This window comes from Vicugna pacos, chromosome 5 (assembly GCF_048564905.1).
Source record: "Vicugna pacos chromosome 5, VicPac4, whole genome shotgun sequence".
NCBI lineage: Eukaryota > Metazoa > Chordata > Mammalia > Artiodactyla > Camelidae > Vicugna > Vicugna pacos.
Genome location: NC_132991.1, coordinates 33,230,024 through 33,255,192, shown reverse-complemented (window position 1 = coordinate 33,255,192; position 25,169 = coordinate 33,230,024). Strand labels below are relative to the sequence as shown.

Sequence of the window (25,169 nt, the reverse complement as noted above, 5' to 3'; positions counted from 1 at the left end):
AAATAATGTATTGAATATTTATGAAAAGGGAGAATCTATATTTATATTCTTAGATAGTTCCATAATTTTTCATTTCATGCTTCTATATATATTACCCTAAGCTTTCTGTCACCGCAGATAAAGACATTTTTTGGCCCTGAAAATGAAAAGACAATTCCTTATTGTCTGAATGTAATACAGTCTTCATTGTACTATTCAACCCTTTGTTTATTTATTTTTCATTTTGTGAAAAACCCTGGGTTAGCCCTTCTTAGATTATTGCTTATTTACGTGTAAGAAATCCAACACATTCTAAAGGCAAGTTCTTTAATTCTTGTCATATAATATGTTTCCACAGTATCAATTACTATTATTTAGTATTTATGAGGCTCAATTTTGAATTCTTTTTTCCTTTTGTTCTTTCAAACAGATACTTTGCAACCTGACCATGTAAAAGTCTGTCACACTTACTCGATCGAAGCTATAGGTTTCATTCTTGACAATGCAAGTTTTCAGAGTAAAGCTGGGGAAATCAGGTCTTTATTGATAAACTTATGTAGAAGATTGATGCACTAGGACAATTACCTGTGTATTTAGATCCTCAAAATCTTTCCACCTGGACAACCTACTTTCTTTTTGGATTACTGATGACCTCTACCTACAGTTTTTTACTTAACTCTAAAGCACAGTATTGTGTTATCTGTCATGGAACATGACCATGGTAATCTACCATCAACAGAGCCTGTATTTTGAATTATTTCAGCAGAGGTGGTGAATTCCTGTGGAATGTGAGAGAGGTGGGTGGTCTGTGGCCATTTGACACTGGCAAGCAACTAGCTGTTCTGGGGCTCCAACCCGTAGTAATCCTGGCCTTTTTACCTTTGTGCTCTTACCAGATGATTAACCAACTGTGAACAAGATTCTGTCACCAAAGACTATTTCAGGGTATGTTCAATGATTGAGTGTTTAATGCTTACGGATGAGGCAATGTACTTGCAAAAGAGCTCTATTCTGTGGCATTCATGCCCATTGCCCGATGCTGCCATCTTGCAATAAGGCCACAGAGTTAAGTGATCATAAGAAACATGATGTTGATGGGTGGCTGTTTGGTTCTTTGTAACCTAGAAAAGACATGAGTCTGATTCAGATTGCATGGGAAATATTCAGCTTATTTGGAAAGCATATGGGACCAGTTAGGAACACAAACTGGTAACTACACATGAAGGTTTCCTGCTTTTATGATTCAAAGTTTAGGGCTGGAAGAAGGACTCTGGTACCTGGTAGGAGGGAGAATTGATTTATTAGGAGAACGCTGATATTTCTTACATGACTTTTTATTTTCTTTAGATGCTGAGTAAACAGGAAGTAACAACAGATCTATTTCTCTGTCAATATAAAACTTACCTTCAATATACTGCTAACTTTGAAGACATAGAATATATCAGACTCTATCTACCTGTTTTTTTTTTTTTTTAACAATTTAAATAAAGAGCTGCTGTGACTGACTTGCTCTCAAACATTTGTGTCCTTGATTTTGGAGTCTAAACTTTATTTTCTTCAGCTGCCTTTTAAATTTTAGAAAGACCCTTGCATATCAGCAGCTATTAAGACCATCAATAAATAGTGCTTCAGAAATCAAGAGAAAATTTATTTTAATTCATTTGCATTATTTATTTCAAAAAGGTCTTAAATGATTATATATGAAATTGCAAAAAATTTCTGGTGGCTAGATATGTAATGTTCATGAAACATTTCTGTTATTTTTACAGGAATTGAGCCATTGTTTCAGATGGATCTTAATTGCAACAACTTGAAAATGTGTATAGGTATTTGTAGCCATTAAGGTAATACATTTGCAGTAAACTATGCTGACATTTTTACAGTAATTGATTCTACATACTTACATGGGGTTGCACTTTTGGCACATTTTCAAATGTAGAATGGATATTTAAGTTTTTCAAAATGATAGAAAAAACATTTAAAATAAGTAATAGTATAGAATTATGGAAAGAAATAAAACACCCAGCATATCATAAAAAAAATACATTTGACCATATGAGAAAGCCACTACTTCTTTTAAAGCCTGAACTTTCATTGCTCTATAAAAACAAGAGGGCTATAAAAAATAATGTCAGAAGTTATAACATTTGCCAATATTAAAATATTAAACAATATAATAAATATGAATACCAAAATGTGTATAACAGCTCATGAAGAACACAAGGTGAGTAGGCTATACAATCAACATAAAGACAATGACACAGGTAATAATGAGCAGTGGAAATTATACAGATACATGGGAAAGTACAAAATCAAGTGAAGTTTGTAATAAACTGCCAGCTTGGAAAACTTTTGGAAATGAATTTGGCAAGTAATTTGAATTTTTCCTTAGGAACTTAAAATTACAAATTTGATTCTTTTATAATAAATTCAGTGGTCAGAGGCAGAAAAATTGGGCACTTAAAAATGTTCAGATTTACTCCAAATTCCTTACTACTACATAGTTTTAATCTGGTTTTCCAACTTAAAAAAATGTTTTCAGGTAATCAATAGCAAAATTCACTAATTTAAATTTTGCCTTCTCTTGTTTTTATGCCTATGTCTTATAGCTAATATGTATAAAACTAGTAACATTTGGGCAGTTGTTTGAAGGAGAAGAATTAAGGCATGTGAATAAACCTAAACTGAATTAACAAGCATTCTGATCATTTATAATTTAGAGTTTGTTTACTTTCAAGTCTGGAGAAAAATACACTGAGTGAAATTCCATATAGATTATTTCGTTCAGAAGGCCAGATGCAGATGAAGCTATGCACTTAAAAGAGGGTTAAAAATATCAGAAAACATTTCTTAATGTCTTAATTTTCTTTATTAGTAAAAACTCTTGATTTTACTTTCTCCCAATTCAAAGCATAAAATATAGAAACACATCCACACCTGTATATGTGTATATGTGTATATACATGCATACATACACATTTTGAATGGTCAAATAGACTATGCTATCAAAAATTTGAGTTTAAATATCTAGTATAAAGACTTTATATAGATATTTATGACCAATATCCTTTAACTAAGAAAAATCTATTAATAGCAAAATAGAAAAACTTTGTTTTCAAAGAAATTATTTGTTACTTATTTGATGGCAGCTGTTGTCATTAGGAACTCAACATGTTAGAAGAAGCTCTGTTTGCTGGAAAATGAGAATTTTATGTTTTTGCAAAGCAAAAATTCCCATAAACTTGCAAAGAGATCCTAATTTGCAGTGGTAAGTATTAGTTAACCCATTAGGTTGAAAACCTAACCTGTTTAGTGTAATGGTATTTTTTTTCTCCTTTCTTTTAGATACAGACACCACCAGCACCTGAAATACCATCCATTAAACCTCATCAGGAGTAGATAATACTTTATGTGGCTTATTCAAACCTGTCCATGGAATGGCTATTTGCCACAAATAAGTGTTTGTGTACATTAACTGGTTAGCATTCCTTTTCTCATTTCAAGGCATCTTGACTCATAACAACTGTTGAGTGACTTTATGGAAAAGTTATTGTAAAAGCGCTATGGTGACAATGTACACAGTGAAGTGAAAGTTACGTGTCTTGGTTTGTGTTTTAAATTAAAGGACTAAAATTTTTCACTTCCCATTGCTGTTTGAATTGAGCAATCTATCAGCTTTGATGGTTGGAGGGACAAAGAGTTGGTAATTTTATTCACAGAGAAGCAGTCTCTCTGTGTTCACTTCTCCCTCTCAAACTTGTTCTAGGAAATAGAAAAGAGCATGTCTTGCATGAAGTCAAGTAGATAGACCACTGTGAAGTGTGTGAAGATAGCTATTTTTAAGCCTACACTTCAGTTATTTAACAGAGAGGGATGCAGCTTCTATTTCCTGTCTATAAAACATCCAAGAGAGAGACCAAAGAGGTTTGAGTCCATAACCAAGGGATTTTAACTAAGCCCACCTGAGTTGACTGCCCTACTTAGAGAAAAGAAAAGAATTGAAGAATCATAGCAGCATGATGTAGTGAAAGTGGCTCTCTCTTGGTTTTTCTTTTTTCTTTTCTTTTCTTTTCTTTTCTTTTCTTTTCTTTTCTTTTCAGCCTGATAAAATGGAATCTGGGTTTTAACTCTTACTGGTAGCATGACTTTAGACATCCCTCTCAGCCATCCTCCTCATCTGCATAATGAGGAAAAAGAGACCAACCTCACTGAGTTGTGCACAATAGTGAGGTGTGGCGTAAGAAGTGCCTAGCACATAGTAGGTACTCAAAAGTTCTCATCTCTTTTCCTCTTACGCCTTGTAACTTCCTTTTTTTTTATCTAGGATCTTGAGGCTTTTATCTGAGACATAATTTCTTTCCTGTGTTTGAATGTGGAAGTTAAAGATATTACAATGAATAAAGATGGTACTGTCTGGTGCACCTCAGTCCCATTCTTTTGCAGGAGAGCCCCTTGAAAATCATTCTAAGCCATTCACGAATTCAAGGTTGGCTGGGGAAATTGAATTCCTATACACTATAACTGGTATCTTTGCCTCTCTATAATCCCTAAGGTGATTCTAGAAACAAGGTGTTTTAAAATCTAAGAGTATTTCCAAATTAGTGTGCAAAACTAACAATTCATCATGATCATGGCATGTGCTGGTGGTTTTTGCCCTTGTGAATGACAGCTATTTGAATGTCAGCAAGCAGAATTGAGAAAATTTGATGCTGGTAGTAAAACACAGTTGTACCAACAACAGCTGTGTCATCCTTCAAGAGAACATGGTGAAAGCTCTGAGTATCTGTCAAAAAGGAGAAAGGGATTGTGCAAGCTGGGAGGCTCGGAAGCACTCAGGTGGTTTGGTAAATTAGTTTTTGATCAAAGAAGTTCTGTAAAATATTATCAACTATGCTTGTGTTCAAGGTAACAACATGCATAGACATTTTTCTAAGAAAATGCAATATCGAAAGCTAATCCAGGGAGAACTCTGATGTCCCCAGGAACAGAGCTCCCTGTTGACCTCAGGGCTGATTAGGACCCTAATGTGTCCCATCCAAGGGTCTATCATTAGAAGTACCAGAAGACCTAGAAGTATTTTATTTATTATTTATATTTACTTATTACAGTTTTCTGAAAATAAAAATTAGAGGCCAATGCTTTAAAAAATGTTAATAGTAGATTTCACAATTAGTCAACCCTCTTAAAGTTAGGTCCTTAAGATTCCTAACTACTGATTAGTTCCTTGCTTCTTAGAGTAAATGAGTAAAGACATGGTAAAAGCTGTTTTAAAAATTCTACCCAAGAATAAATATGTGATATATGAAAACAGTTCTTTGTTATGTTCACAATATGGATTCAAATATAACCTCACATAATAAGTATATCAAGGTAAAGCCCAGATTAAAGAATACTGAACAGACCACAGAAGGTTCTTTTGAGGAAAAAAAAATTCCAATTTCTTTAGCTGGTGTACCCAAAGGTAAGTATATCCAAAAGTTCATTTTTTTCTGGATAGAGTTGACATTTTTGGTAGAAACTATTTTTGAGTAAAAAGATTCTTTGGACTGGCAGAAAACCTTTTAACATTTTTCAGCTACACGAAGAACTCCATGAGGCATCCAGCGTAGTTTGGTCAGCAATTCAGTTAGTCCTCTGGCAACTGACTTGTGTTTTATCTCCTACATGGCTCTGTTTTGAAAAGAATTATCTCATTTTCTAGTCATGCTCTTACCTCATCTGCAATGTCAGTTATTTAAATAAAACATCTCAAATATAATGAAAATATGCAAAACTATTTCCCCTTCCAATTCTTAGCAATTTCTCTGCTTTTGTGTAATTAATTGGAGGTTAAAATTAAATTTTAAATAGGAAGTCAGAACTAAAGATGCCCAGTTTTACCATCAGCTCAACCACACAGATTTTTAAAACTACATTAACAAGCATATAGCATAATTATCCTCCAGAGATCCAACCCCAACCAATAGATTTACGTATCTCTTTCTGAAGAATGTTGTGGAACTGATTTGTTCAGACTTGTGGCCCTGGCTCTAGAGATTCAAATTCCGGTCCTGATTCTCTCACTAACTGGCCTGAGATTTTTAGACAGGTAATATGTCTTCTGGGGATCAATTTTCTTAACAAAATGAATGAATGTAAGGCTATTAGGATTTCTAAGATACTGTCTGGTATGCCTAAGTATTGGCATACCTAAGATTAGGGACTCAATTTCGATTAAAGAAATATTGGAAATTTCCCAGAATTCATCAGTGTTATCATTAGGTCCACATCTGGGTCTTTATTCTTTTCTCTCCCCATAGAGATGCCAGATCCTTTTCCTTTTTTTGCCAAGGCTAGGACAGTTTTTCTTAACTCTCTTCCTAAATGTTGTTAACTCATTCTCTTCCCCTTTCGTTATGTAGCTTCACTGTATTTCTACCTTGAGATCTTTTAGAGCCCATTTTTAGCACACTTCATGCCTGCAAATGCTGCTGAATCTAAAGTAGTATTTTCATATAAAAGAACTTCAGTATTTTTCAGTGCTCTATTTCTGCTTCATTCATTTCAACTCCTTTTATGCGGGTCTAGAGTACGTTCAATAATTAAAAGTATTTGGTTACTATGGTGTGCTGTGATCCAGCCTCTATTTCTTTGCATTTTTTCTTTCCTTTTTAATATCCCCGTAAGTCTAGAAGTTACTAGTGTGGCCATTTTTTAAAGTTCAGTTTAAAAGCACAAAACAAATGGAAACAACATCCATATCTAGAATTGAATAAGCATTTGACTTCCTCACTTAAAAATTTTTTCCACTGACTCAGACTGGGAAAAACATTACGCAGTCATCTAGATCAAAACCCTACCATCAAGGAGTAGTGTATCAAGGCTATTTCAGACTGTTAGGTAAACATGCGTGTAGTCAGGAGAGATTTCACCAAGATGATAGCTGTGTGTTTGGAGGACTTTTAGCCTAGGAACTCAAGTGATACTCTTTTTTTTTTTTATGAAAAAAATAGCAAATAAAGGACCAGGTTCTCATTGATTATACCTACTTGTGGACCAAAAGAGCTGGTTATTATCAAACTCAGCCATCGTGAGTGCTTCTGCAAGTACTTCCATCTTCATTTCTGGTCACCTGTTAGATGGCACGGGGAAACTTGCAGGTTGAGTTCTAGCACAGAGTGGAAACCAGGCAATTCAAAAGGCTACCTAGTGCTAAAGAAGGACTCCAGTCCAATGTTGGACTGTTTCCCTGAGTTAACTTTTGGTATCTCAAATATTGTTATTTTTTAAAATCTTTCTTTCAAATGTTACTCATTTTGAAAATTTTGAACTACCATGGAGAAATACAGTCACCAAGTTCACCATCATTTTTCACAGTGTCTAGTGGGTTTATAGATAAATACATCAGTTCTTCAGTCTTCATAATATTTTTCAAATTTCCACTTTTGATATGGCTTCACTGGGTCACAAGCAGTAACTTTCAGGGTCTTCTGAGAAAAATTGCCCTCCAAGCATAGCAACTGATGATGGTTTCCAAAAACAATGTGATTCACCTGGAGAGAAAGGGGATCTGAGAATGAGCTACAGACTAAATGTGACAATTGTGATGTAAGGAAGTGAAAACCAAAAAAATTTATTTTTGATTTCTTAGGAATTCTCCTGAACTAAATTAGTAACACAAACATGGGATTTAGGCATTATTAAATTTGTCTCTGTTTCAAACTCAGTTCTCATACTCTTCAAACTACAAAACTTTAAATTTCTAAGAAAGCAAAAGATGAATTTTCTGATGATATGGCTGATAACTGTATTACTTAAAGGAAGTAATTCCAGATGGAATTTATTATACTTGATGGCTGGCTCTCTCACTGATGGTGATAAAGAAAAAACACACACCATCACAAAAAGTGAGTTAGATAATTTAAGTCCATGCCTTAGAATGCAAATTTGGAATACAAAATGCTAGAAAGGATGTATTTTTTTAATGAGCTCCCTACCATAATCTCTGACAGTACAGGTGTTTGATGTCCAGGATGTCCAGAAAGTCCAGATGTAAATAGGAAAAAAATCAAAGATATTTCAGAGAGTTCTATTATTGCTTAATGTTTATTGAATGTCCTAGAAATGGCTGATAGTTTACTAAGAACTTGCTCTTGATTTTATAATTTTTCTTAACCTATCAATCCTCTCAATCATCCATGACTGTGACAAAGATTATCTTAATCATATATATGTTGTTTTGACGTGCTTTAAAAATTTATCAAACAAGATGACTTCATGATAATTTATTATAAAGATGCTGTTACAAAACATACTGTCACCCTTGTAGGACATTGGAAATATGATGCCTGAGTATGCTCAAGGTTTTGTAAAAGAGACATGTTAAGAAGATCATTCTGGATTATCTACAGTGTTCTGCTGGTGGGTTGTAAAGGCATAACTAAATAACTTATCCTCAACAAAAGACATGTGATGTGGAAATCAGAGCTAGAAGAACATTCCATATCCCCAAATCCTAGATGCCACTTTTAAGAATTTTCCTTTTAGATGGTCACAGTCCAGGGCATGGCAGGGGAGGGGCTGACCCAGAGAACACCTTTTAAATGCAGGTTTAGAAATGGATAATTTTAATGGCTCTTTGGTATCCAGGGTCAAACTCATTATTACCCTTCCTGTTTCCATGAATCTCTCAACTCCTGATGCTTTCTAAAAGAAGAGATATGCTCCTGTTATTCATAGTCTTAATCTCCATTTCTCTTGTTTTTTAAGACTTGCATGTCTTAGGGAACTTCAGAGGTTTAATATGAAAACTACCAAAATACTGAAAAAAGAAGAACGATACTTGTCAAGATATTCAACTCCATGACATCTAGCAGCATGAAAAGGGGACCCAAGGCAGAAGGCGACTATGTGACATGTTACAAAGTACAAAGTCATAGGCACAAACAAGGTAGGATAACAACTTTCTAATTTTTGCCATCTTAATTAAATTACCGTCTTTACACTTACCACTAGAGGGGCCAAAATTGGTCCTATATAAAAATTAGCTTATAAAGGCATAAATTCTCAATGGAGCAAATCCAGTTTATAAGAAAACCCTATGTGATTTAAGGACTGCATGTTTCTAAATATTTTCTTACCAGCCTGAAATCTTTTCTGGTAACAGATTCACTTCTCAAGATAAGGAATGTATTCTTTTTCTCATTTTTAAACTCAGTCTCTCTCTCTCTCTCCCCTTTGGCACAGAGTTCAGAAAGCAGAAAGTTAGGACGTAATTTATTCAATAGATGTTAATGGATTTTCCAACACTATGCAAAATGAAATGAGCAGTTTACATACTAGTAATTCCTAATTTTTCTGAATAACTCAATAATGATCACTATCACTAAAGAGGAAAAAAAATGTCCAGAAGGAACTGAAATATAACAGGGAAGATCTGTAGGGAAGGAGTTTGGAGATTGTTTGCTCAGGTCCTAATTCTGACCCTGAGCAGAAAGAAAAATGTCATACAGAGAACAGTCACTGGCTGTGATATCAAAAAAAAATAGAGGTACTCCAAGGAAAAACGTGTGCTTGCTTTGGGGCCATCCCTGAGCAAAATGCTGGTCTCCATATACTCAGTGCATTTGATACATCTGGTGGCTACCTACTAGTGAGACAGTAGAAAATTAGAGATGGCAGGCCTGAGATTATTCCTGCTACTCTAGATCCTACACCAAAGCTTATGGCTTTGTATCCTGTTAAAATATAATTGGGAAAATCAGAAGACTTTGAGAGTGAATAGGATGGAGCATAGGTGTTCTGGTAAATATTAACAATTGAACCTCTGGAAACACGTCCCCTGATTTGTAGCATGGGTGTAAATACTTCTTTCATGGCTGATTTCGAGTTGCCAACATGGCATCAGTGAATGTGAAGTTGGCAAGAGATGCACACAGTCAGCTCCCGCAAGTTTCATGGAGCTGGCTCCAGCACCCATTTAGAGCCTAGGCCTCTGGGAACCAGAGGGCATAAGAAAGTGTCTCTGCATAGAAGGGAGGCAGGACTCCTACTAAAGTGCGGGACTCTTGGGAAACACACTGTTTCTTGCCTTCCCCATATACTTTCCCTATAAAATTTCCTGGTAACCAGTGAGAATTGATTCTAGCCTGTGAGTCTTACTTTAGGTATTGTTAATGGACTGAAGCAAATGACTTTTAGAAACAAAGATGATAATAGCAATAGAACTGAAAGAACTGGATGACTTCTATTTAAAATAAATAAAAATGATACAAATTCCATTTACAAACCAAAAACAGACTCACAAACATAGAAGATAAACTATGGTTACCAAATGGGAAAGGGCAGGGGAGGGATAAGTTAGGAGTTTGGGATTAACAGCTACACATTACTATGTATAAAATAGATGTAGTGCAGGGAACTATATTCAATTTCTTATAATAGCACATAATGGAAAAGAGTATGAAAAGGAAAATATACATGTATGTATATGTATAACTGAATTGCTTTGCTGTACACCTAAAACTAACATTGAAAACAACATTTCAATAAAAAATAAAATAAAACTTTAAAAATAAAAAATAAAATAAAATAACTGATCTGAAATACATTTTGTAAAAGGAATTTTAAAAGATTCAACAGTTTATAAAAGTATCTGTTTATCTCTCTGTATGAACTTTTACACTGCCTCTATTGTCCCAAACACATTTAAAGCTTCTGATTGAGGAAGCTGACAATGAGTGTTTTATGTCCCATTTAGTTGAAAGTTGAAAGGAAAAGGTGCAAATATTTTGCTTACCAGTTCTGGACGAAAGACTGATGTTGATTTATGCAGCCATTTTAGCCCTTTGTTTCTGTTATCACAAGGGTGCAGCCTCAGGGCTCCGTTCTCAGGGACAGGAGCTAAGCACCATTCTCCATGTTTAATAAGTCTTAACCAGGTATAATTAAATTGTTGAAGCTGTGGGGAAATGAATTAAGGAGAAGGCCACTTCAGGCAGAAAACACAAATAGCAGCTTTGTCAAACATTTTTGTTAGTAATGCTGAAGAATACAGGCACTCTGGTCAAATGTTTTGTATTCAAAGTCTGGTATTGCAGCTTTCAATGCTGATAGTATGGGCATATTATTTACCCTGTCTAATCTCATTTTTAAGTTGGATAGCAATAGTGTCATTCGGGGTAATGAAAAAAACTTGGGGTAATGTCTGTCTAGTGTTGTGCACACAGTATGGCCTCAATAAGTGTTAGTTGCAATAATCAAAATTATTTGGTACAATTAGTATGTATCTGCAAATGGATGCCATTTAAGGTGTTCTGAATCCCAGACAACCCTAGTGCATGAAGTATTGGAACATTCAAACCACCACATGAGTAAGGCCTCCAGTCATTAAGGCTACAGAGAGTTTCAAGTCACAGTCTTAAACACTTTGATGGAAATTATTGTGCCTCTTTCTTAAAAGACTATCTAGACAACTAGACTCCTAGATGCTTTGTTCTGTTATAGGAAAGGTTAAAATTTCTTTGCTGATAGTACAAGGAATCACCAGGTTGTGCTGTGTTAGCATCCCCTAGTTCCCAGGAACTGCTCTTTGAGAAGTCTAGTTTTAAGGAGCCACCAGTGTCTAAAATAAATACTGATTTAGGTAATGGAAACATGTTTTAAGTTTTTATAAATATTTTTCTCCAACTTTTTTACAATCTAGTTCTATCTGCCTGGTCAATTTACTCTAATGCTCTGGGTCTGTGGGAAATTTGTGGTTTTGCGCCAATGTAAACATATTAGAAAAAATTGCTGGTAAAATCTATCTAAATACTTTTATCTAATGAATCATTTGTAATATAATTGAGATTTAACTTTGATTATCAAGTATGTTACTGTGTTAGAACTCCCCATTCAAAGGGTAGTCCCTGGACCAACATTAGCAACACCTGGAGCTAGATGGAAATGCTGAATCTCAGTGCCCACTATAGACCTCCTGAATCAGAATCCGCATTGCAACAAATTCCCCAGATGATGTGAGTGCACATTAAATTTGAGAAGCATGGATATATGTCATAATACAAGGAGTTTTATGCCTATTAAGAGAGTTAACTATTACCTTGAAAAGGGACATGTCAACTGGTTGAAAAGTTAGTAACTAAGGCGATGTTTTAGGCGAGGTGAAGGATAGGGTTTGGTGTTTCAATCCTAGGGTCTTCGTCCTTTTGAGATTTTTGGATGAATGCTGTAGTCACTGGCTTAATATTAAGCCTCCTTAATTCTGCCAAAAATAAGTTAACTTTGTCCATGTTCCTTTACCTTTTATTACTCAAATCAACCACAAGAAGCAGAAGCTAAAGTGAGTAACAAGACATAAAGGGAGATGGGTGTTTGTGGAAGGCATTTGCCCCCTGGCATACCCTCAAGAGAGTCAGTAGTTATGGAGACCAGGTTATTTTTCAGATAAAATACTGGTTAATCACAAACAAAAAGTCACCACAATGATGAGTCCTGAAGGACTGCATTATTTAATATTTTACTTTTGTAGAATTTGGGCTGCTTGTGGTTTTGTTTTTACAATTTATGACTTTATTTCCTCTTTGAATTGTTAATAAGTGAAAATTATTTCTTTCAACTGTGTTTTGACACTTTGCTCTTTTCTGTCTCTCCTTTCCTAATTAAGAAAGAATTCCCTTAGCTTCAAGTTTACAATCCATAGCTGAATTATATCAACAGAGATGACAAAAATACTTTTTTTCTAGTAGCAACTTTGAATTAAGAGGTAGAGATGGGATTTGCTTGAAAATACAAGCAGTATCTCTAAGTCAAGCAAAGAAGTAAGTCTTGGCAAGCCTAGATTATCATCATAAAATAATTTCTCTATCAAAGAATTATCTGCTGTCTTAGGGGACTGAGTTCAATGCCTGAATCGATGTTCCTGTGAGTCCTATTTAGTACTCAAACTGATAACTGTCCCCACAGAATGAGAGTGGGTAGAAAACAGATTATGGAGAGGGAGGTGCCTTCACTCAGAGCTCCTCTCCAGCCCTGTAGAGTCCCTGCTCTGTTCTCCCTGGCCCTGCCCCTTCCACTGAACCAAGTGCTCTGAGTTTGTCAAAGTTCTGCTGGAGAGTTTTCTACTGTAGATCAGGAATTCTGTGATTTGTATTATTCTTTTAAGGCGTAGGGGAATGGGGCTGGGGCTGGGGGGATAGGAATCAGATAATAAAATTGGTACCTTAGAGTAATTATTTTAAAATATGTACTGCCTTAATTTTCTTCTATATATTGTTCTACAGGCTTCATGTGCATTATCTAATTCAGTCCTCACACCAGCTTTGGGGTAGGCACTCTTATCACTGTCATTTACCTAAGGGTTAAGGAATTTATAGTTAACACATTTTCACAAGTGATGGAACCAAACTGGCTCCCTGGTGGGCTGACTACAGTATCCACCTTTATGCCCTCAATCACTGTCTTTACATTTAGAGGTAGATCCTGTTATCACCAACTTTATGATTACACAGAAATTTGGAAATTAATTATTGTTACTATGGGCAAAGGAGAATTTCTCAAGTGAGTGAGGAGCATGTCATACCCTGCATCTGTCAACTACACCTGCACCAACTATCAACTGCACCTACTATGAAAGAGAAAACCCCGCTCAGCATACCTTGCTACTCCCATCACAGTCTTCCAGGATGGCTGTGGTGTTTTCAATGGACATGCATTTACCCAAGGCCACATTAATAAGCTAGGAAACAAAATATAAAATATGCATTAAGAAAAAAATATTTTAAAGTAGAACAGGACATCCAGTAAACACAGAATATGAAACTATAATCAGGTTAAAAGATAAGTTAATAGCTTAGCATTACTTCGCACTGTACGATTTTATTGGTTGCTATCTGCAACACAGACATAATGTAATCTTGCTAAAGTACAGCTTCAATCTGTCAATTTAGGCCTGTGATTCAGCCACAGAGCCAACAAACAGAAGCTTTTAATTAACCCTTGCCTGGAATGCTGAATAGGAAATGAGCAAAGGTGGCGTGAAATGTAGTTATTTTCTTGTCTCAAGTTTGTCTGATGCATATATTAAAAGTCAGTACACATCCTTGCAATTTAATCAAACCAGCGGTCTGGGCTCTGTTCTCTGGCTGACCCCTCCAAGCTATTTGATTGCTGAGGCACTGAATCATGGATAAATTGAGTCCTTCAAAAACAGCGGATTCCAGCTGACTCTTGGTCAGAATCTTCCTAATGACTCAGGCAAGCTACAATTCATTACAGGGAAGTCACAAAAGCTAATACAGAGCCAAGCTTAAAGGCACTTTCTGGCAGACCCCCAGGTTTTTAATGGATTTACAGGGTCTAACATGGAGACGGCTTTCTATAAGTCACCATTCAATGTGGAAAAATGTTGATTCCCTTCCTCTCTTTGACATTTTGGGTAGAGCTAGTGAGATGGTGGGTTAAGAGTACAATTTAGACTTCTCAAATCTCTAGAAGAGCTGTGTAGAGCTGTCTACACTCAGGAAAGCTCCCTGTGCTGGGAAATGGGGAGGTTTTGGTTGCCAGAGACACAACTTCCAGGTTCCATGGTGCCTACCACAGAGCTCTAACTCCGGAGCGCTATGTAGCTCACAGAGTTGTCAGACTTCATAACAAACACAGTGCTCAGTGTGTTGGTCCTCACTTTTGCATGGATAACTTTTCCTGCAAGAAAGTAAGGGACATCTTCAGGGCCCAGAAAGTGCAGAAAAAAAACTAAAAACAAGAGGGAAAATGGCAGATACTGATAAGCAGGGGGACCAATATTGAGCACAGATAAGCCAGAGGGTTGGAATTGAGATCTTCCACATTCAGATAGAAAGCTAAAAAGTTAGACCCTCTGTGGAATGATGTACTGGGAAAAACCACTTACCCATCAGCATAGAGAGGCAAAGGGGGAGCTAGATTCTCCCAGCAATGTAAAATGACAGATTTGGGAGAAGATAATCAATATGTTGGAGCAGTCAGAAGGCACAGAAGGAATCAACCACCACAAACTTTGGAGAAAAGAGTTACATAGACTTACACGAAGGTAGAAAAATCCTGGAGTTTAAAGAAAGGAAATGGGGTCCCAAATGTTCTCTGGATCTTAAAAGAAATAAATAGAAACTCCTGTACTTCTGAATTATTCAGAAAATATCTTATTTTCAAATGAGTTTTAAAAACTCCAGCTTCAGTCCTGCCAAACAGATTGCCCTAATCCAGAACTTCTCAGAACTTTTGGTCCTGAGTGCAGGTTACTGTTTAGCCTGGTGCCCTGAGAGGGAATATAGAAAGAGAGTTTGCCAAATGCCTTTGATCATGGGATACGATTGTTGACAGCATAAATAATAACTGGGCTTAGAAAAGTGTTAGGGAACCCCCTGATTAACTGATTTCTTTGTGGTTATTTCTCACAATCCCTTCTTCCAAGCACTGAAAGGCATTAGGAGAGAAAACTTTTCTATCCTTTTCCTCCCCCTCCCCCGCTTCATCTGAAGATCTGTTTCCCTTCCCTCCTTTTGGAAATTATGGGAGAAACTGCTTTTCTTCAAATAGAAATGGTCTATGAAGTGCTAAGGAATTGTTATTATCTCATTAAGAATGGTTTTTAGAATTGGTTTTTCACTTTTTATTTTTTAAACAAATTGAATCCATGCTTTTATTATAAACCATTTCAATCTTTTTTTTAAATCAGGAAGTATATAAATTTTAAATTATCCATTTTGAGTTATTTCATTTTCCAATTTAGGAGGTGGGAGTTCCCCACAGTTTATCTAAGAATTGGTGAACACTGGGCTGGAGGCTGTTTGCTAAGAATTTAATCCAATATAAATTATTGGTGAGGTTCTTTTAGTTTCTTATTTTCAAATATTTTTGGTTTCGTGAGAAAAGATTCATTCTTATTTTTAAAAAGTCAAACTTTCCTAAATATGTAGGTTGAAAGAAGAGAAAATATGGAGCAAGTAACAAAAAGTTGTGGATTTTAATTTCTTGGAACATTGCACAATTATCTATCCAAAGTAATGGTCTAGTTAACCCTATTCTGAATTGCCTGGAGAAAGATCCTCTTCTTCTTCTTCTTTTTTTTTAATTGATAATAATGCTCCCTACTGGCTGCTTCAGAAGGGAGCAGATATCTTTATTAAAATTTGTCCAAGGAAGGGAACAAATAGTGAGGAAAATAGAAAGAAAGAATTAGTTTAAAATCATTTAAAAAAACATTTTCTGCACTTTGATGTATTATAGCTCAGGATTCAGCAGAAGGCTGTTTCATTAGGAGAGCTGTTCAAAAATTTCATGGAAACTGTTATACAGGCTAGCCTCACAGAGGAGACAAAAGGTAGTTTTTTAGTTCCCTCTGGTGGTTACAGTTCAGCAATGCTCTTGCTGAGATTGTTAGGACAGGAAAAAATTACTACAGTGAGAATTTCTTTTTATTTTATCCTGCTCGGGAAATCAAAATTTTAAAACATTAATTTATTTTGCAGGCATATTTTTTGAACAGTATTTAAACCCAGGGTATTCTTCCTGATGAGTTATCCAAGATAAAATGGGTTGAACCACCTGAAGTAGCCACTATTCCATTTTGACCTACAAAGATGGCAATTGTGTTATATACAAACAGGTTACATACACTTTTTTTTGTCAGTTAATTTTATAAAAGCAGCACAAATTCTCAGACTAGTTTCCTCTCTTTTATACTCTTCCAGGATCTCCCTATAACATTGAGGAGAATGACCTTACTAAGTGTCCTTGTCATCAGGAGATTTGCTAGGCAGAAAAGGTTGGTTTGTACAATTCACTTTTTAGGGAGAACTGAAAAAACTTGGCCTAAATGAGCAAGCTTACTGATGGTTGAGGCTTAAGAACCTTTTGCATGAAGAGAAAGGAAACTCTGAGAGAAAATTAGACAGGACTGGGAATGTTTGTAAATAAAAATTAAGTAAGAAATGAAACAATACAAGAGATTAAAATTTTGCATGACTGGGGAAGACCTCCAGGCTTGACTAACCATCTTTAAACCCAGTCTCTGGTAAATGGTCCTCATACCTTGCCATCCTCTTCAAATTAAGAATGGCTTTGAAATGGCTCTTTTTTTTCTTTTTTTTTTTTTTCAGTTTCTCTTCTTCCTTGATTTTTTTCTTAGCTTCATAGTCTATCCAACGTATCAACCTTGGCTTCTTTCCTTTTGGTAAATTATCTTGTACCCTGGAATTTTCTCTGCCAATTTCTGTTATTTTCTACCCCTGTTTGAAATCTATAAAGTTCTAATTAAATCCTGTCATCCCATTGCTTAATCCTACTCAGTAACTTTCCATTATACACAGAAGATAATGGGGGGTGGGGGAGAAAATCCTTTCTCTGCCCACAAGGACCTGTGTGACCTGACTCCTTCTTCACTCTTGACCTTAATCTGGTGCCATTCTTCCCTCCTTCACACCCTGATAACAACATTCATCTTTCCAGTTCTTCAATGCCTCAAGCCTCATCTGTCTTAGATATTTTGCACAAGGGGCATCTTCTACCTAGGGCTCTCTTCTTCAGAGCTTGGCCGACACTTCATCTTTCAGGCCTTGATTTCAGTGTCCCCGTGGAGTTGACTACTCTAACTTAGAAGGATTCATCACTTGTGGCCAGTTCTCTAAATGAAAGCTATAATTTTTATTTACACTTTACTTGCTTATTTGTTTGTTATCTTTCTTCCCTACTCAACTTTAAGCTCCACAGAGAAGGGATCAAGTCTACTTTATTCATCACCGTCTAATCTAGTTCTAAAATACCGCCTGGTTTATTGATACTCAGTAGGTGTTTGCTGAATTAATCAATGAACATGGCAGCCTGGAAGCCTTCCTCAAGTTTACCTAATGTGCGTAATCCCCAACCACACTTCCTTTCCTCTGCACTCATACCTGGTGTTTATTTGTAATGTAATAATTCACTCTTCCCCACAGATTTTCAGAAGAGTTTTTAAATTTTATTTTTGTGGCATCAGATTTTAAATTGCTGCTCGAACTTACCACACCATTTGCCCTCACAATGGGAGCCTTCAAGTCAGGAAAAACATTCTCCAAGTACCATTTGAAACTTTTGCATTTTAGTTTCTTCCGAAGTTCCTGTTGTTGGGTGAGGTTGCCGACATCTAGCCCTTGGTCTATGAGGTGATCCCCATGACCGTAGAACAGGTCCTTGTACTCATCCAGCCAGACCTCGGCCACCCGCACCAGGTTCCGCTCCACTGTCTTCATCCGGTCTTTGGGGAAGGAATATGGATTGTCATTTCGGAATATGTGGCCCACTCGGGAACAGGGAATGATCTCAATCTCACCCCCACACATCCACACCTGAAACAGTTTGATGATAAGGATCGATTATCAAATGATTGTCAAGAAATCATGGGTAATGAACAATGACAAAAACCACCTGGCAAATTTTTCTGTCCTGTTGAAAGTAGTATTCTTCACTTCTAAAATCTTTTTCAACAGAAAATTAAACTTAACAGGTTTATCTACAATGCTGTGGATCATTTTAGGATTATTAAAATATTTTTTCCTTTCCATCCTGAAGTGTAAATCTTTTTTTTCCCCCTAAAGAAATCCTCACAGAATCTCAATGTATAAAATATGTAGCATGAATTCCTGCTTTAGTTGAATCAAGGGCAGGAGTATATATTTCCATTTTTTTCAACTTCCCCTTCCATCAGGGGGTGATCAGTGTGACTTGTGGGATACAACTTGACGACCATTCTTCTTGATCAAGAGCTCAAAGTAACACTCCTGTTACTATGTACACCCCACTCCATAGGAAAGCAGGTGCTTTGGATGCTCTCCACTGTGGCTGCTGCCACAGCTTTCTTAGGTATTAGTCAGTGATTATATAAATACTCAGAGTTGTCTGAGATGTGCAAAGTTGCTGTGGCCCGTTGGTGGCCTGCTCTAACCACACTGTCACTTGTACTCTCCAAGATGGCCCATTGCTAAATAATTTCATTACTTCCAATATATTAGAAAACATTTCAGGAGAGTTATTTAGTATCAAGTATGAATCCCACAGCATTTACACTGAATGGCAGACGATTATTTCCCCCACATTCAGATGCAGAAACCGTGTTGTAAAATATTAGGGAACTCAAATTAATTTCACAGGAGCTATTGATTCTTCCAAATTCAATCTGGGATATGAAGACATTAATCCAGAGGCCCTAATATTTCTGTGAAATTTCCTCCTAGAGGCAGTTACATATCTGACTATAATAGTAAAATGAAACCCTTTAAAAATGATAAACTCTTAATTGTAAAGAGAATTTGAGAAACATTTGGTAATACCTTGAAGGAGAGCTCCATATTTTCTCCACCCCAAACATCGAGCCCAGGGTCATATGTTCCAAGTTCAAAAAAGTAATTTTTATCAATAGAAAATAATCCACCTGCCATGACAGGACATCTACAAAAAGAAAAATTTGTTTTTTAATCTGGAATGTCATAGGAGCTCAGCTGTTAGAATGGGTCCCCTGTATAGTTGGGGTGCAGCTAGGAGACATTTCAGAATAGCTACCAAGGAGGGGGAGGTCTTGGAATGAAGTCATAAGTGGCACTTCAGTGATGAATCCCTGGTTCAGGTGGCAGAACTTGATTAGGGTCAGCAAAGTTGGGGCCTGGAACTAGGATTCTTATTCATCATTTACTCTCTGACACAAAACTCTCCAAAGATGTTATTTTTCAAAACAGTTATTTAGTGCTCTTTAGGGAAGACCAGGCAGGCACTTTTGTATTATATGTATATTAACTCAGGCCTCACAAAAATCCCTTGAGTGTATACTGCTAAGAAATGACACAGAAAAGGTAAGAAACTCTCCCAAGTTCACAGACTGGTGGGATATGCATCTGGGGTTCATATTTAGTCAGTCTGGCTTGACTCTTATGATCTCCCCTCCATTATACTGCCTCAACTGTATGCAGACTTTCCTGACAGCTTGTTACATGGCAAACACTTTTTAAAGCACTTTTTATATAGCATTATCTGATTTAATTCTCAAAACAATCCAATGTCTATTAGTCTTAATGTACAAATGAGGAAACAGAGACAAAGAGGTTAAGTTATTACCACTAGTAAGTAGTAGAGTTGAGATTCAGTCCCAGAGAGTCTGACTCCAGAGCCTTCACTGCTGTTACTGATCATGGGGAACAGAAAGTACATCTGAGTCAGCAGTTAGAAGCGGCAGCAATCACTTCCCATGGTGGCCACTACTGAGCCAGCTGAAGGCGGTATGGGTGGAGAGCCTACCTTGTGTTTAGGCTGTGCAGCAATCTCAAGAGTAAAGTAATTCCTGCCCTGCACCTACTTCCCTTCTCCCATGATTTTCCTGCATATTCTATCTGTATCCCAAATGTCCTTTCCAGACTATCAAGTGCATTATCTTCCTAATGTTATGCTGAATATAATGGGACTCTGAACAAGGCAAAGAGATTCTTCAGGTGTGGGATCAGAGAAAAAGTGTTAAATTCAGGCAGATCTGGGTTTGAATCCCAATATCTCCTTTCACAAGCTGTACATCCCTGGGAAAATTACTTAACTCTCTGAAGTCTCAATTTCCTCATCTCTATAATGGGAATATTACACTCTCTCTTCTAGGGTTATAGAGAGGGTGAAATGCACAATGCTTAATAAAGGACTACATGACCCCTTCCTAATCTTACGTTTCATACACTTACCTTATTATATCAGTTTCTTTAATTTTGTTTTTTGCAACAACGTCTGGAGGAATGGTTCTCCAACCAAAGTTCATGGGCCACACAAAGATGCCTCTTTGAAAGTTGTCCACTGTCATGTAACTAATCCAGGAAAAAAACAAAATTGCTACCTGAGATCATACACATGATAAACCTGACATCCTGTCTCATATAAGTGAATGAAACAAGTGCTTACATAGATGATTTTAGATCACCACAGACTTTTTAATAATCTTTCAAGAAAATTTATGAGTATAATTTGCATCAGTGATTAATTGATTGGATTGCTTGCCTTTATTTTATACTTTTCTTTTAATAACATTATGGCCATTTTTGAGGGAAAAAATATATATCCCGCAAAAAGAAGAACTAATCTTAAGGAAAATAAATACTTTGGGGTTCAGCTGAATAGAAAAAGGAGAGACCAGGACAATGAATATTAGTATTTATTGGCATTAAGAGTTGAGAATTTGTGATAACCAGATGAATTATTGCATTGACTTGCCTTGATCCCAGAATATATATTATGTATTTCCATTTATTTAAACAGAAAACTGTATTACTTAGATTTGCAAAAATGTACATATTAGGAGTATGACCAGTACTTTGTGCTGCTTCTGGTTAAAGACTCACTTAGAAGTGTCTTGTGGAATATGACAGTATTACCTCATATCCTTATCATTGATGACTTCAATTACTGGACAGGCTACTTTCTTTCTACTTAAATAAACTCTTTCCAGAAGAGGTTCCAACCAACCAACATTACATTCCACATGAGAATCTAAGAATGTCAACACATCACCTAGAGAGCCAGAGAAAAAAACAATTATTTGAAAATGCAGTATACTGAATCTGTGTATTTCATACTGAAAGGTCCCTAGGATTGCTCCAAAAATGCGGTAGTAAAGGCAGTGGTATTTTCTTCTCGTTGAACTCCTTCCTTGTCTCTCTAATTTCATTCCACAATGAAATGAGAGAAGTTTTGTTTCTAGCAATCCCATGGGGCAAAAATCATTTATGTTTAGAAAAAATGGATAAGCCACTGAAAATGGGGAGCCAAGTCTCTGAAGGGAATATTGAGTATTAAAGGTAGTTGCTTATGTTTCTTTTAAGGAAGTTGGGTCACATTAACTCTGGGGGTGGAGGACTGGGACTTTGTTTTGCAGAAGACAAGGAAGAGTCTGAGATTCCAAGTTTGGCCTTAGGAATGATGATGAAAAATTGCTCCACATAATAGGGGTGAAAAGAAATTAAAGTGCGGAAACTAGCAAGACTAGGAGGTAGTGTTAAAAGGTTTACAGAATTGGGGAATGAGGAATTGTTTAATGGGTAGAGTTTTAGTGTACACAATGAAAAGAGTGCTGAAGATTGGTTGCTCAGTAGGATGAATATACTTCACAGTTCTGAACTGTATACTTGAAAAATGGTTCATTTTATATGCGCATCCTACCATAATTAAAAAAAAAGAGTTACAGGAGAAAAAAAGAGAACAGAAACTTGGAGGCCAGAAATACTTATTATGAATTCTGGGTTTTTTTTCTATTTACTCCCTTTGGAATGAAAATCTCAGTAACATCTGCATTGTTCCAAATGATTTTATACAAGTGGAGAGAGAGAGTCTGTGTGTGTGTGTGTGTTTGATTAACAATAACCAGAGGAATCTGGGCCCTGGCCAAAATCCTATGTGCAGTCTTTCAGGCCCAACTATAGGCAATTACAAAAGCTTTACCTGGCAGGCCTCATGGGGGAAGGTTCACAGCCAGTGAGTGCACTGCAGTCTGACTAGAGTTACTGTCAAGGACTCAAGCCCTCCCACCCCCTCCGCTGGACATGCTTTTTACACAGAGCTGCAACCTGGCCCATTTAATAGATAGTATTTAGATGATAAAAGTTGTGCTGATATAAGAGAATGTCTTCATTCACGATAGAGATATGGTGTCATGATGTCTGTCAATTCCTTTTCAAAAGCTCAGATTAAAATGTGTACATATGTAAACTTGTGTCTGTGCATGTGTGTGATGAAGCACATATTGCAAAAAGCTAAAGATTGGTGGAATGAAATGATGGCTCTATAAGTGTTCACTGTACTATTATTTCAAATTTGCTGTATATTTGGGAAAAAATTAAACTAAAATAAAAATGTAACCAAAACAAAAATTAGCAGCTTCTTACCTGTGGCATTCCTTGCCCCTGCCAACCTGGCTCTTATTAAGCCATGTCTCTCTTTGAGGCGAAGAATCCGAACTTTTGGAAACTGAGACATGTATTTATCCAAGTTACCTTTTAAGTAGTCTATATCAGGGTAAGGATAGACAAGGAAACAATTTAATTAATGAGATCTTTAATTAATAAATAATAACAGAAGTATCTCTTCAACATCAAATTCCAAAAACTAAAACTATGACATTTACAATAGTCACTAAATTTTATTCTTTGAGCTATGATATCATTTTCTTGGCTGGATTTTTGTCTGAGTTCAATATTCTAAGCTGTCTGTTTTCCACAAACCTGAATCCATCTTTTCAGTGTAGCCAAATTACCCAGAGGAGGGCTCACTGTTTATTTGTCAGGACAGGTATAAACTTAGCTTTAAATAAATGAAGTTGAGGTTTCTGCACAACCTTCCCCCCTTGCAAAGGCCCCTTCTAATACCCAGGGAAGAGGCTAAGCATTGTATGAAAAGTGAAAAATTCACAAAAAAAAAAAAAAAGATATTGCAACAGCAGTTGGCAAAGACCACAGTCACTTCCTGCTATGACATCCTCCTCCATCACACCTCCCCTCTCTTGCTCTTTTTGAGGGGTTTTGTGGGGTGTATTTACATAGCTTTCAGTCATCTGTATGTGTAATTAAGCCATTGACAGTTATCCCAGGTAGACATGGCTTTTAGGAATACTTCTGCTGCTCGCTTCCCTACTAATCCTGTGTTCTTTTTCTTAAAGAGGCCCCCATAGAAGCTTCAGGTTCCACAAAATCTGAATACGTCATTCCTAAAGGGACTGTTATCTGCTTGCTAACCAGATACTGTTTCTGTTTATGCTTTCAAGGCCACTTCTTAAAGTTTTCAACTAGTTTTCCTTAGGTGCGTCTCTGCTCCTGGAGCTCAGTGTGATTCTGGTAGGCACTCTGAGGCCACGGAGACTGGCTCCGGTCCTTGTGGCCGTGATCGAGGCTAAGCTGCTCTATTAAAGTTGTGGTCTCTGCTATTTTTTTTAAAACATTTTCTTAAGTGAGTTGCAATTTGGGAATTTGTAATGTGGTGGTCACAGGACTTCTGAGAGTCATGGGACCTCTTATGTATACAAATTATTTGACAATCCAAAGAAAGAGATTTTTACTGTAATAAACAAAAGCACAAGTAAAAACTGGTGGATTCTGCCTTTGAAATCTGTTAGAACCTCATCTCTCTGGTCCCATTGGCAATTTATCTTCTCAACACTTACTGAGCAAATAATACGCTTTGCTCTTAAGCAAGAAGCCATAGGCCTTCCATTTCATTGGTTTCTATAGAGTCTAACTCTGTTTATTACCAATAGGAAACCAATCCCAGTAATTGTGAGGTCTTTGCTTGTTAGATTCCATAAAAGGATATTTGTGCAATCATAGGGAATATCTTCTGGTCTTTGGAACTTCAAAGCACCCATCTCCGAGGAGCTGTTGTTAGAAAATCACTCCTACATGGCAGAGAAGTCATAGCTGAAGGGAAGTGTGAGGTGGCTAACTGAAAAGGCCCTGGATGGTAAAGCTGACTTTCTGTGACCCATAAATGTTTGGCCTTATGCCTCTAAGATACAACATGAAAAAATGATTTGGCATTTGTAAAATGTTTATGCTTTATCAAATTACTCTGTAACTTTGCCATCCATCCAAACTGCTATTGCCTCATATCAAATTTTGATCTTCTAGGAGTGGTTTTCTTACCTTTGGTGCTGAAGTCATCCACCAGTAGAATTTCCTTGATGAGGTGTGGGGGAGAGCGGTTGAGGACACTATGAACTGACCTCAGGAGAGTGGACCACACTTCATCCACAAAGCACATGATGACACTGGTAGTTGGGAGGTTATTGTGAACTAGCTGCTCTGCACACCTGGCCAGAACATAAGGAGAGCACAAGGGATTTGCCAACAAGATCCACAAGATGGTTTTAAAAGTCAGAGTGCGATTGTGTGTATATGCACATATATTCACATACTCCATTTATCTATCTATCCATCAATTATCTATCTGTATACAACTATGATGATTTTCTCATGTGATTTTTGTAGTGAGAGGTATAAACAAACTAAAAGAACAGAGGAAGAATACCCAATAACAGCTGTTGCTAGAGAACTAGTGATGCAAGATATGCAAACTTCCTATGGAGGCATCATGCCACAGTGGAAAGGTCATGGGCTTTGCAGGTGGTTTAGACATTTTGAAGCCCACTGTGAATATGTCTCAGCTCTTTGTCTCTTAATATCTCACTT

General features: G+C 36.6%; 1 protein-coding gene across 1 annotated transcript in view; it reads right to left on the bottom strand.

Annotated features, from left to right (window-relative positions):
• Positions 1-7,326: 7,326 nt before the first annotated feature.
• GALNT5 (polypeptide N-acetylgalactosaminyltransferase 5) overlaps positions 7,327-25,169 on the bottom strand; it is a 33,370-nt gene continuing 15,527 nt past the window's right edge. The window contains exons 2-10 of the mRNA XM_006196180.3: positions 24,624-24,790; positions 22,875-22,994; positions 21,369-21,504; positions 20,685-20,804; positions 19,299-19,416; positions 17,994-18,317; positions 13,613-13,693; positions 10,757-10,918; positions 7,327-7,511 (exon numbers count right to left, since the gene is read on the bottom strand). Coding sequence (XP_006196242.1) covers positions 7,371-7,511; positions 10,757-10,918; positions 13,613-13,693; positions 17,994-18,317; positions 19,299-19,416; positions 20,685-20,804; positions 21,369-21,504; positions 22,875-22,994; positions 24,624-24,790 — 1,369 coding nt within the window. The 3' untranslated portion in view covers positions 7,327-7,370. The remainder of the gene's footprint in view (positions 7,512-10,756; positions 10,919-13,612; positions 13,694-17,993; positions 18,318-19,298; positions 19,417-20,684; positions 20,805-21,368; positions 21,505-22,874; positions 22,995-24,623; positions 24,791-25,169) is intronic.